Genomic DNA, 12,638 nt, shown 5'->3' with positions numbered 1-12,638 from the left:
CCCTCCCAGCTCCCCTTGGCCAGGAGTGCAGAGCCAATGCTTGGGGTGGGGACAGTGTGCGGGGTCCCATGGCCCCCCTGCCTAGGAGCCGGACCTGCTGTTGGCCGCTTCGGGGCACAGCGTGGAGTCAGAACAGGTAGGGACTAGCCTGTCTTAGCTGGGTAACACCGCCTACGGGACCGGGACTCAGCGCCTTCCATGCCGTGACCCAGTACTGGGTTGCGACCCGCAGTTCGTAAACCACTGATACGCAGGGTTTACAGTTTGGTTCAATGGCTCTCAGCACCCCACTATACAAATTGTTCCAGCCCCCCTGGGGCTGTCTTTGTAAAGTGAGCACTAAAACCAGTCCCAAGGTGGGTGGGCGGGCAGGGCTGTACTTCAGAGGAGATTTAAAACCAAGGCCCCAACCTCTTGGGGTCTTGTTTTGCAAGACGAGGATATTTACATTCCTAAATGCTCCCTGAATTTTCAACGGGGGATTCATCTTCACTTCCTGTCCCAAACTGTGTTAACCAGCTGCCAAGTCCCACCCAAGAAGTGGCTGCATTTAGGGGTTGGGATCCCTCCCAGCTTACTTTGCTCGTCAGCATAACAATGACTAATAACACCAAACACTTTTACAGCACTTCACTGTGCTTCATGCAATTAATAACTCAATTAATAACTCAATTAATAGCTGATAACTCTTTAAGAGCCCAGCAACTCCTCTGCCTCTGAGCTCTGTGGCCAAAGTATTATGAAGCATCTCCATTGGGGAAATGCTTTACCAAGGCAGAGACAAATCTGGAAGTCCCCTGCCCTAGGGGTCATCAAGCGGCCGGTCCTCGCTTTGCAGGGGCGACTTAGGAACACGGCGCTCTCCCCGATAGCAAAAATAAATACATTAAAATTCTTGCAGGAGGCAAAAGAATGCGGGACGGCAGGACAAAATTGTTTTATAATTTGCAATAACACAAAAGACGGGGGGAAGAGGGCTGGGAGGGGAGAGACAGGAACAAGCCAGAGACAAAGGACCGGATCTGCTCAGTCGGTGCTGTGGGTGGATGGCAAATGACTGGTCTCTCTCCACATCCCTTTGTCCCCCCTCAGTCTACGGCCAGCTCCTCTGCTGGCAGCAGTGAGCTGAGCTCCATGGACGGAGGGGTGGCGACCGAAGGCAGATAAGGATCTGGCCCTTTGGATATCAGTTTGTTCTGTTTTAGAAAGGCTGGCCTTAAATGCACAGGAGATCTGGGATCTGTTCCAGACTGTGGGTCAGTGACTGTGGATAAGTCCCTGATTCTCTATGCCTCAGTTTCCCCATCTGCAGAATAGGGATAATGACCCCGCCCTGCCTCACAGGAGGCTACGTTCATTCATGTCCAGGAGGGGCTCAGGTCTGATGTGGAGGGGAGAACAGAATCACTCATGAATAAATAAATATAAACCCATGGTGATCCCATTCACCCATCTCCCCGGTGCTGATACAACTCCCTCCCCCACCTGTGACGTGCTGGTATCCCCCAATGCATATCTGTCTTTCAGTAGCAATCCCGCTCCCCCTTTTAATCCCAGCGCGGAGGTTGATAGTTCCCTGCTGTTTCACACCAAACTGGAATCCCAAGATATGCTCCGGTCACTTGATACCATTCCCCGGGGATATCTGGGGGGCTGCCCAGGCACGGGGGCTGCAGGGAGGGAGGTGCGGGGGCCTGTGCTGAACGCCCCCCCCCATTGATGCAGACATGATGGATTGCAATCGGACGCACCTGCTGCTCTGCTGAACAGGCTTTGGCTCTTTTCCCCTTTGAACTCCCCCCCGTGGAAGGAATCAAAGGGATTTTTCTGCCATTAGTACATCAGATAAACGGTTTTCACCTGCCCCGTGGTCCCTTTATGGCAGATACTAAAATGGCTTAGAATGCCAAGAGCTGGGGGGGAGCTTTTCAGCACGAGACGTAGCTCATATTTCAGCACTCCTGGGCCTCCCCTCTGTCCGGATAGCCTGAAAGTGAAGCCCCCCGTGTGATGAGTGCTACCATGCCACAGCCCTGCGAGCCCCCTCCCATGCCCCTTCCGCCTCTGGCCTTGCCTTGGCCCAGAGCCTGGTGGATGCAAAAACTCAGCGGGCTAGATGCCTTCTGGTGGGGATTAACTGGACCACTCTGGGGGAGGATACAGATCTACTTCTGTCTCTTGAGCCCCCCCGCCCTGGTCATTATCCTGCTGCTCTGAGTTTGAATAGCGAGCCCCAGGACCGTGGCGACAGAGAAAACCGCCCAGACATCCCAGCAAAGACTCCAGGGGCATCTGGGTCCTTTGCAGTTTGTCTCGGAGGTGGGTGCATGTTTTAAAAGTGCAGCGACAGACCCATTCCCCTGGGGAAGAAGTTGCAGACAAAGAGCAGGTAAAGGCATGCGGGGAAGCTGGGAACACAGCGAGATCCTCTGGCGAGGAGGGGGACGTTGGAGTCCTACAGGCGGAGAGGAGTTAGCAACGCCCTACACGGTAGGGGGACTACACGTCAATATATCAGGGGCTTTGCCTTATGCAACGATACCCCTTCCCTGAAAAGAAAAGGGTCCCGATTTGTCACACTTGCTCTCTGGTCACGCTCTGGATTGGGGGCAGCCGTGGGAGCCTGGAGAAAAGCTGGGGTCCTGCTGCTGTTCAAACAAGGGACAGGAGAGAAACCCCGGCAGTGGCTTCTCTGGCAGTCAAACAGGGCAAGTATTAGGAGAGCAAACCTCACATGAACTGGTGGGGCCAGATGGGCAGCCAAAGCATCGAACGCAGCTCCCAACAGCAGTGGAGTTGCAGACCCTGGCTTCAGGGCCGGGTTGAGTTCTCAAGCCAAATCAGCCCAGGCAAGCAGCTGATCTCTGGCCTCTCCCCCATCACCTGGCAAGCAGGTAACTCGTCCCAGGAGGGGAGGCTAAGCCCAACTCCTCCTAAAGGGCCAGCCCTCCCGTGACACGCTCTAGGCCGACAGGCTCATCTGCCTGCCTTGCAGACCCCAAGCCACCCACCTAGCACCTAGGCCCACCCAGATCTGATCAGGGGCGTGGTGCTGCCCCAGCAGCCCGGAGCGGCACTCGGGCCCCTGGAATCCAGGACGGAGCTCTGCGCCCGCCCTTCCGAAAGCCACGCTCCGGCAGCTCTGCTGGGCTGTTGTCTGAGCCACCCCATGCACATGCCCCGCTTGGCAAGTGAGGCCATGTTTGGGGGCAGCAGGACTAGGGAGAGGGCGTGGCGTCAGGGGAGACGCTGAGCTAGCGCCATCTGTCATTGCTCACCCAATTTCCCACTTCTAGCTGCCCCAAACTCTGACCCATTTCAGTCGGAGTGCTGGGGGGAGGGGAGCAGCTGACCCCAGGGGCACTGAAGTCACGTGTGTCTTGATATTGCTGGATCGGGCCCCAGGGGGTGAGGGAAGAGAAGAAATAATGAGTATGGGGTGGCCGGGGCCCCTTCTGAGCATGGGCCTGGCACCATGGCGCCACTGGCTCCTTTGTAAACCCAGTACGGGGCACTGGGAAGTCAGGCTCCCCAGACCAACTCGTCTGCTTGGCCAGGGGCAGGATTGCAAAAGGGAATCACTGACGGCACATGGTGGAGTTTAGGGTGATGCGCGGGATCCTGTTCTCCAAACAGCTTCCAATCGGGCGGCTGGGCACCGACACCTGGCCAAGAGAGGGGGAAGAAGGGGTAGCAGCGAAGAAGGCGGTATCGGGACGAGAGAGGGGCCTGCAGGGGCCTTGCTAGGCCAGGGCTTCTCATGGATGGGGAATCAGAATGGTCCCAAAATGTGCAGAGGGCACTAAATGGGGAGGAGAGAGCCGTACAGGGACCCAGCCAGGATAGACAGCCGGGCCGGAAAGAACAACATGGGATTTGCCTGGGAAAATGCAGGGTAAACCCTGATTTTCACTGGCAGGGAGAGCGGAGAGCTAGGCAGGGGCTGGTACTGGTGTGTTCTTACCCTACTCATCTGGGCACCTTCCAATGGTGCACTGAGTGGCGTGACTGACAGCAGTCAAGATGTGGTTCATCCTGTCCCCGTGGGGAGAGCCGTGCGTGCAAGGAACTGGTTTGTTCTTGCAGGATTTGCTTGTTTCAATGCTCACGTCGCGTGGTGTTTCCAGGCGAGGAGGCTGGGGGAAGAATGCACCTGGCACGTGGAGCAGGGCTGGGCTGGTCCTTGGTTCTGAGGGGAGCTCGTTCTGCAATCTGGGATTGGCCCCCAAGGACCCTCTGTCTTCTGCCCAGATGGCAGAATGTCCCACGGGGCCAGAGGAGCAGACTTGTCATCCACAGTCCGCATCCGATGCCAGGTGCCCATTCCCACAAAGTATAATGCTCAACCTCCCCATCCGCCACATAGTGTGCACCCTGCCCCGCCCCATGGCTAGGAACCCACCCCCTGTTCCCTGGTTCCCCAGCCCCCGGGGTGCCCACCTCCCTGACTCCCTGAGTGCTCCATGGTGCTGGAAGAGTGAAGCTGTCAACAATGGGCTGGGTTTGATCCTGGGAGTCCTGGCCACTGAGTGCTTGAAGATAAGGACCAAGACCTTGACCTTGATATGGCTGCAAAAGAGTCTACACTGCCCAGAGCAGAGATACGGCGCTGGCTCTGCACACACGCCCGGCAGTTCCCAGGGTGAACTCCAGCAGTGGATGAGCAGCTCGCTTCACTTCACTTCAGCTCAGTGGTTTTCAACCCGAGGTCTGTGGCCCCCAGGGGCCCTCCGACGATGGGTCCACAAGCCCATTTGAAATTGTTGAGGGGTCCACAAATGAAGAAAAGTGGAAACTCCTGGTTCAGTTTAAACCTGGTCTGAAACTAAACTGAAATAAGAACGTCCACACAGCCTGGTGCACTGCCTTGTATCAGTTTAAAAATCACACCCACCTTAAATTGGCCCAACTTTGTGAGGGAGATCTGGGGTGTCATCCCCCGGGGAAGGGCCGCGCCGCATCAGGGAGATGGATCCACCCCGGGGAATTATCCCCTAGGGGCTCGGGCAATTCAAACAAGACAAAGGAGCAGCCAAGGTTCTGTAGGAGCCACTCCTGCTGGGGGGTCATGGGGGAGCGATGAGAGGGGACCGGAGGGACCAGAGGAGCATCGGGTCTCCCATCTCCTGAGCCGGATTCTCCACCAGCCCCCAGGGATTCCCCTTGCTCCTGCACTGGGCTGTCCCCTTTCCCTTTCTTCCTCGCACTCGCTCTTTTCCACCTTCCTCTCGTCTCCCTCCTTTCACGTTCTAACCCTCCCCTCGAAAGCGGCTGGGGGGGGGGGCAGGTTCCAGGGATATCCCACAGGGAGGGGGAGCAGGGACGCTGGGAGCCAGGAAAATCTCTGGTCAGTGTCTTGGAGGACTTAAAAAGAAAAGGAGTACTTGTGGCACCTTAGAGACTAACAAATTTGGAGGACTTAAGGGGACTTAAGGGGGTGGATCACCTCTGAAGCACCCTGCAGCCTGGCCAGCAGCTCAGGACAGAAGGGCTGGTTCAGCCCTGAAGTGCTCTCAATGCTTTGGGCCAGCTTGGCTAAGTAGGGCTCCGAATGGCTGGCCGGCCTATCAGAGCTCACTGGGAGTAACTCCTCAGGGCTGGGCACTGCAGGGGCATGGGGCCGGGCACCGCTGTGCTATGGTGCGGCCGTGGGGGCTGGCACCACTCTACCAGGCTGGGACCAGGGGGTCCGGGCACTGCTCTGCCAGGCTGGGGCCATGGGGCCGGGCACCACTCTGCCATGGTGCAGCCATGGGGGCGGGCACTGCTCTGCCAGGCAGGGACCAGAGGGTCCGGGCACTGCTCTGGCAGGTGGGGGCCATGGGGCTGGAACTGCTTTGCCATGGTGCGGCCGGGGGCCGGGCACCACTATTCCAGGCGGGGTGCGGGGGGCTGGGCACCTCTTTGCCAGGCTGGGGCTGGGGGCCGGATACCACTCTGCCAGGCTGGGGCTAGGGGGCCGGGCATCACTCTGCCAGGCTGGGGCCAGGGGGCTGAACACCGCTTTGCCAGGCTGGGGCCAGGGGGCCGGACACCATTCTGCCAGGCTGGGGCCCTGGGGCCAGGTACCGCTCTGCCAGGCTTTGGACGTGGAGCTGGGTACCACTTTGCCAAGCTGGGACCAGGAGTCTGGGCACTGCTTCACCAGGCTGTGGCTGGGTGTCCAGGCACCACTTTGCCAGGCTGGGTTTGGGGGCCCAGGCACCGCTCTGCCAGGCTGGGGCTGGGTGGCTGGGCACCGCTCTGCCAGGCTGGGTTCGGGGGTCCAGGCACCACTCTGCCAAACTGCGCCAGAGGGGCTGGGCACCGCTCCGCCAGGCTGGGTCCGGGGGCCGGGCCCCGCTCCGCCAGACTGGGTCCGGGGGGCCGGGCACTGCTCCGTCAGGCTGGGTCCGGGGGGCCGGGCACCGCTCCGCCAGGCTGGGCGCTCCCGGGGCTGGGGCGCTGCGCTCCGCCCGGCGCGGCTCGGTGCCCCGGGGCTCGGTGCCGGCGGCCGATCCCAATCGCTGCGCTCCCGGAATTGGCGCTCGCCATCCCGCCCCCCCGCCCTCCGCCCCGTCCCCTCGGGCTCCGGTTTCCTTGGCGGAGGCAGATGCTTTCGCAGCCCGGTCCCTCCTCCTCCGGAGCCGCCTGCGAGCCTGCCCCAGCCCCTGGCTCCGCGCCGCCCGCCCGCTCCAGCCCCGGAGCCCCGCGCCGCCCCGGACAAGGCAGCCGGGGACCGCGGGTGGCAGCTCGCCGCGCTCTACCTGCGCCCCGCCGCGCTCCAGGATGCTGCCCCCGTCCCGCACCCAGCTGGGGCTGTTCTTCATCCTGCTCTGCCCCGCCAACATCATCGGGCTCTGGTGGTGAGTAGCCGGGACCCGGGCGGGACGGGACGGCGGCAGCGTGGGGTCTCCTCCGCCCCAGCCCCTGGCCACTCTCCCGGAGCCCCGTGGCCAAGGAGCGCTCACCTCCGGGACAGGGGGGAGCGGAGACTCCCAGCCCGAGACCTGCCGGCTTCTGCCCTCAGCCGCGCCGGTGTCAATCCGGAGTCAGACCTGCTGGAATCCGGGGAGCTAGGTGAGGCTTACCCAGCGACTATTCGGCGGAGTAGCGCGGCGTTTACACACAGGGGCATCGGTTCAGGGACGTTCTTCGGGAGGGGATGGGGGAAAGTTGTGTCAGCACATCCAGGCTTACATCCGATTAAATCGTATCCTGCAAAATCGGAAGGAGTGGAGCATATAAACCTGTGAAAAGTCGGGGGGGGGGCAATTGCCTTGCTTGCCGCATAGCCCCCGCTTACACAGCTGCTGGGGGCATTACTCGGGAGCTGCAGGGGTATTGGTGGAGTTTCTCCGAATTTATCCAGCTGCTGGGGGAGTTATTCATGAGTGTTGGGGCAGTTACTCAGGCGTTGGAGGAGTTATTCAGGTTCACACAGCTGGTGGGGCAGTTGCTCTGGTTTAGGGGAGTTACTCTGGGGTTGAGGAAGTTACTTGGGTGTTGGGGAAGTTACTCTGGGGTTGGGGGAGTTAATCAGGGTTTATACAGCTGGTGGGGGAGTTACTCTGGTTTTAGGGGAGTTACTCTGGTGTTGGCGGAGTTACTCGGGTGTTGGCGGAGTTACTCAGGGTTCACACAGCTGGTGGGGCATTTGCTCTGGTGTTGGGGGCATTATTCAGGTGTTGAGGGAGTTACTCAGGGTTCACATGGCTGGTGGGGGAGTTACTGGGACGTTGGGGGGGTTACTCAGGGTTCACACAGCTGGTGGGGGAGTTACTCGGGCGTTGGGGGGGTTACTCAGGGTTCACACTGCTGGTGGGGGAGTTACTCGGGCGTTGGGGGGGTTACTCAGGGTTCACACTGCTGGTGGGGGAGTTACTCAGGGTTTATATTGGTGGAGCTGGGATCAGTCCACAGACCGTTGGAGGCAATGGGCTGAGCAAGGTGTGAGTAGCAGCTGTGCAAGGGCTTCAGGGGTTGCCCCCCTGGATCGGCGCCTTTGCAAGCCTGGGGGCATCACCGAGTCCCCTCCCCTCCCTGCCTGCTCCTGTCTTCCCTCCAATAAGTCCACTTTAATTAAAAGGCGGGGGCTAGCATGAGGCGACCCCCCCTGAGCCTGCCCTGGCCTGGAGCAGCAGGGACAAACCCCCCATTTGTAATGGTCCCTGCATCAAAGGCACAGACTGCAAGGCAGGATCCTGGCGGGGGGGTGGGGGATTCATGACAGGAGCCGCAGCCGGGACCCAGCCTTGGAAAGCCCAGGGATCTGTCGAAACATGAACTATTTCAATCTAGGAAGAATTTTGCCGAGCCCGTCTTTATCCGCTTTTAAGTGCTTGGATTCCAGCCCCTGCTGTGCAGCCCGGGCCATAATTCATGCTCTGAGGCGATTCATCTCCACATTGTCACACTCTCCTGACCCCAAACATAAAGCTCGCCTCCCCCTCTCCCTCCCCTTGCCCTCCCAGCCAGAGCTGCCTTAGACCACCGCTGGGTCCCCTTCGCCAGGAAAGGGCAGGTTGCAGCCCAGACAGTGGCAGGAAAGTTTGGGAGAAACTGATCCTGGTTTCAATCAGCAGAGCAGCACTGAAGGATCTGGCCCTTTACTCTGTAGCATTTCAGTAGGACCTACTGTATTTGTCTACAAGGGAAGGAGGAGCTCAAGGGACACAGAGACGCAATTGCACTGGAATTTTGCTGCAGGGGATGGTGTACAGGGCATATAGGCATCCGCAAGCATTTATTAGGGCAGGGTGTACACAGATCCCAGGTATGCAATGGCAAACATTTATTCTCCTGGAGGCAGCCTCCCATGGTGACTGACAGATTTACCTTTTTTCCTCCTGGCTATTTCTCAGTCTGTTGCTTAACGCATCACTCTGTGTCTTGATCTCGGCTTACCCTTATCATCCTAAAACTAGCAGTGCTATACTTCAGCACAGCCCCTTGAGCTAGCGATGGCAACCGCAAAGCACACTGGTGCAGCCAGCTCTGGGGAGGAGCACAGCAGCCTGGAACAGTATCACCCTGCAGTGTATTTCAGATGGAAAGTGATAAGAAACCCTGCATGCCATTGAAACTGCATGGGGGATAAAGTGGACAGAGAGTGAAACTGTGGCCCCATTTAAATCCATGGGCATTTACCCAGAATATGATTACTCCTGTTGGAATTTGGTCAGGTCATCACATTTAGCACCCCACTCTCAGAGAGAGTGCTACAGGGTCTTGGATGGTAGTGGGGTCTGGATTTTGCGTCTCATCTAAAAGATGGCTCGTATTATTGTGAGGGGCCGTGTTGTGTGTGTTGGCAGTGCCGGCACGGGGAGATTAGGGGGAGAACGTAGATCAGGGCGAAGAGTCAGCCAATGCTGTTTTTTCAGTGCTTTAAAAAAAAAAAGATTTTAATTTTAAAAAATAATCCAACTGCAAACAATGTGACCAAACACTAACACTCAGTGTAGAACCACAAATCGTCATGCAAGAATATCAAGCGCTACACGGCCCACCCTGGGTCCTCACGCCTGGCCCTGCAAGGAGGAATTAGTCCCGAGCCAACAGCAGTTGTGTGTGGACCAGATGCTAGAATAAAACAACATGGGCCAGATCCTTAGCTAGCGTACGTCAGTCTGGCCCTCCGGGGAAGAACCGACTCGCCCGTTGACACTCTGCCCACACTTAGATGAAGGTCAGGCAGAGGGGACTTGCTCCGACATTATCACTTCGTGCGACTTGCTCCGACATTATCCCCCTCTCAGGCCCCGGGATCCCGAACACCAGCTGCAGCATCCCAGCTAAAGCGTCCTTGCTCCCCCCACTGACTGGGAGAAGGTTGCGGTACCTGCTGTGGACCGAAGCCATCGGGGGCCCTAGACACTCAGAGGAACACCTGGGTTATCCTCCTTGAATGGCTGTGGGAATGTCAAAGGGCTAGGTCTATGCTGGGATGTTCCCCACAGCAGAGACCCCCACCCCACTCTGGACTCCAGCTTGAACCATTGAGGTCTGCAGCAGTCAGGTGATTAGTGCCCGGGGGGGCAGGTTCAGGCTCTGGCAGAGCCGGACCCCAGACGGCAGCACACATGCCAGGGGCATGGCCACGGTGGTGCTCTCTGGGCTGAGTTTTATACTCTGGACGGATTGATAGTGCTTTGGGGGAAGGCAGCCTGGTCCAGTGGCTAGAGCACTGGACTAGCCTGTGGCCTGTTTCTGCTTTTGCCCCAGACCTGCGCGAGCCACCACCCCACTCTGTGTCTCTGTTTCTCCTTCCACCATTTATCTGCCCGGGGTATTTCAAACAGAATCCCTTCAGGGTCGTGACTGTCTGTCCAGCCCCTCACACAGGGGGCACTGACCTTGGCTGGCTACTGTAACCGTGGACAATGGTTTAGCCAGGCCAGAAAATGAAGGCCCCGGGGCTTTTCTTCCATGGCCAAGCAGCCTGCCCCACTCCCCTATGGCTGAGTCTGTTGGCTGATGAAACAGGGGGGAAAATTGGAATGGTTTAAAAAAAAGTGTCACCTTCCTGCCCCAAGGCGCAGCTTGCTTTCAAGACGGGGGAGTGGCTGCCCAATGAAATCAACCTGGGCTGAGCCAGTCGTCAGACAGGTGCTGTCTGTCCCACTACCTCCTGGGACAGCATTTCCCTAGGTGCAGCCCCCCTGGCTTGAAGCGGTTCCCACCCCAGCCAGGGTTTGCGGTTTGCTCTCAGAGCCCCCACTGAACAAAGTGTGCCAGCAGCCCCGAGTTGTGGCGGGATTTTACCCGGGCCAGCGAGAAGGCGTGGAATTGCACGCTGAGCTACCGCCAGTTGGGCTGAGACTGGTACCCCACTTTCTTCGAAAGGGGTGTTTTACCTTCAGTAGCCATCCTGCTCCGGGCTCTTGTTCTCTGGGACTCTGCAGGGACGTCCCAGGGACGTGCATGGCTTCAGGAAAGCTGGATCGAGTGGTCGGGGCAGGTTTCTCCTGACAAAATAAAGTAAATCACTCTGGTTACCTCAGAATAACTAGAACTGGTCCCCCGGCAAGGGGGCAGGGGGCTGGGGAAAAGGTTCCCCTTGTTCTCCGGCTCACTTTCCCCCTCATTCCCTTTCATGGCTATTTCTTCTGCTCCCTCTCTCTAGCTGGCGGCTCCCTGAACTCTGCAGGTCACAGAGAGGTCGGGCATGATGGGGTTAATTATAGGTGCTCCCAGGTGCGGGAGAAAGGTAGCGCTGGACAGCTAATAATCTCATGTCCTAATGCTGGGCATTGAGCCCAGCAGGAAACCTTTCACCATCCACAACATTTCAACCCCTCGGCCTTTTTACCTGCTTTATGTGTCTCGTCCTGGCTGACTCCTCTCCTCCTGTAAACCAGCCCCTTCATTTCTCACTCCCCCCCTTCGTTCTCGTCGGACCCGCTCCTTTACTTGCTCCACTGCACACTGGACTGGATTCCGCGCTGTCCCCCCAGGTGTAAACCCAAAGGCGTGCCATTTCAATCAGCATGGTCACTGCAGATCGGTGACCCCCCCTGGAACAGCCCGACTCCTTCCCTGGGTCATTTGGACACATGCTTCGCTGTAGTTTGCATGGCAGGTCCCGTCTGCGTGTTGGGTGCTGGACGTCACTATGAAGTGCAGGGACCATGGGGAAGCTCACAAGACACGCGAACTCGGTTTTTCAGAAGCTCAGAAAAGGTTCAGTTTGGGCTTAGGGCAAGATTCAGATCAGTTCTTATTTTATACAAGCCCTTTTGCCTGGCCCTTAATGTACATGTCAAATACCCGTGTTCACGTACACGCCTCCTACATGCTAACACAGTCACCTGTCTCAGATAAACATTGATACATTTGTTTCACCTGCACATGTTCCCCAACTCTCACATTTCTTCTCTCTCTCACACATACAGATTCTCACTCAGATCCACTTACGAGCCCCTGCAGACTGACAAACACAGCAAGAGCTGTACACATGAGAGCTTCAACCCTCTAGTTAAAGCTGCACCAAGTGTGCTTGGTCCAAATTCGGCTCTTGTCTACATGAGGATAAATCAGGAGCAGGTCTACTGGAACAAATTCTGATATGGATCTAGAGCAAGGCAGCACCATCAGCACCTAGTTTAGAGTCACTCGTAACTTTACAGCACTTTCACCCTCGCGCTGAGGTTTTCCAGGCCTGCTCTTAGCCTGGGGGTGGAGTTTGGGGGAAATGTTGATGCTGTGAAAGAAATACGCTTCCCATTGCATCAGAAAATCCTGGTGATCTGCTTTTAAACAGCTCTGCCATTGGGAGGCTTGTGTTTGGGCCTTCACTGTGCTGGGCGCTGCCCAGCCCTGGAATAACCGCCGGGGCTCGCAGCGGGTTGGCTGGGGCTGGAAAGCTGCATGTTAGCAGGAAATTAGTCCGGGGAAAGGCTTTGGAGTGTTGTGGTTCACTCTGGTTGTGATGTACAAGCGTGTGTTGAGAACTCGGCGAACAGCGCTTTTGCTGCTCAAAAAGAGGGCAGAGTTAAGATTATACTCAGCAATGTCAGCATTTCCTATTTTCTACGCTAATTGATGTTGTCCTAGCATAGCGTCGGTGTGTGCCACCTACCTGTGGCCATGACATAGCTATGAGAAACAAGAGGGCCATGTGACAAGGTTTACTACATCCTTTCCCAGTGTGTCCT

General features: G+C 57.5%; 1 protein-coding gene across 1 annotated transcript in view; it reads left to right on the top strand.

Moving 5' to 3' along the window:
- Window positions 1-6,671: 6,671 nt before the first annotated feature.
- Window positions 6,672-12,638, top strand: part of WNT6 (Wnt family member 6) — a 30,104-nt gene continuing 24,137 nt past the window's right edge. The window contains exon 1 of the mRNA XM_038421940.2: window positions 6,672-6,845. Coding sequence (XP_038277868.1) covers window positions 6,769-6,845 — 77 coding nt within the window. The 5' untranslated portion in view covers window positions 6,672-6,768. The remainder of the gene's footprint in view (window positions 6,846-12,638) is intronic.

This window comes from Dermochelys coriacea, chromosome 11, assembly GCF_009764565.3.
Source record: "Dermochelys coriacea isolate rDerCor1 chromosome 11, rDerCor1.pri.v4, whole genome shotgun sequence".
NCBI lineage: Eukaryota > Metazoa > Chordata > Testudines > Dermochelyidae > Dermochelys > Dermochelys coriacea.
Note: the sequence above shows the minus strand (reverse complement) of the source record. Positions and strands in the feature narration are given on the sequence as shown.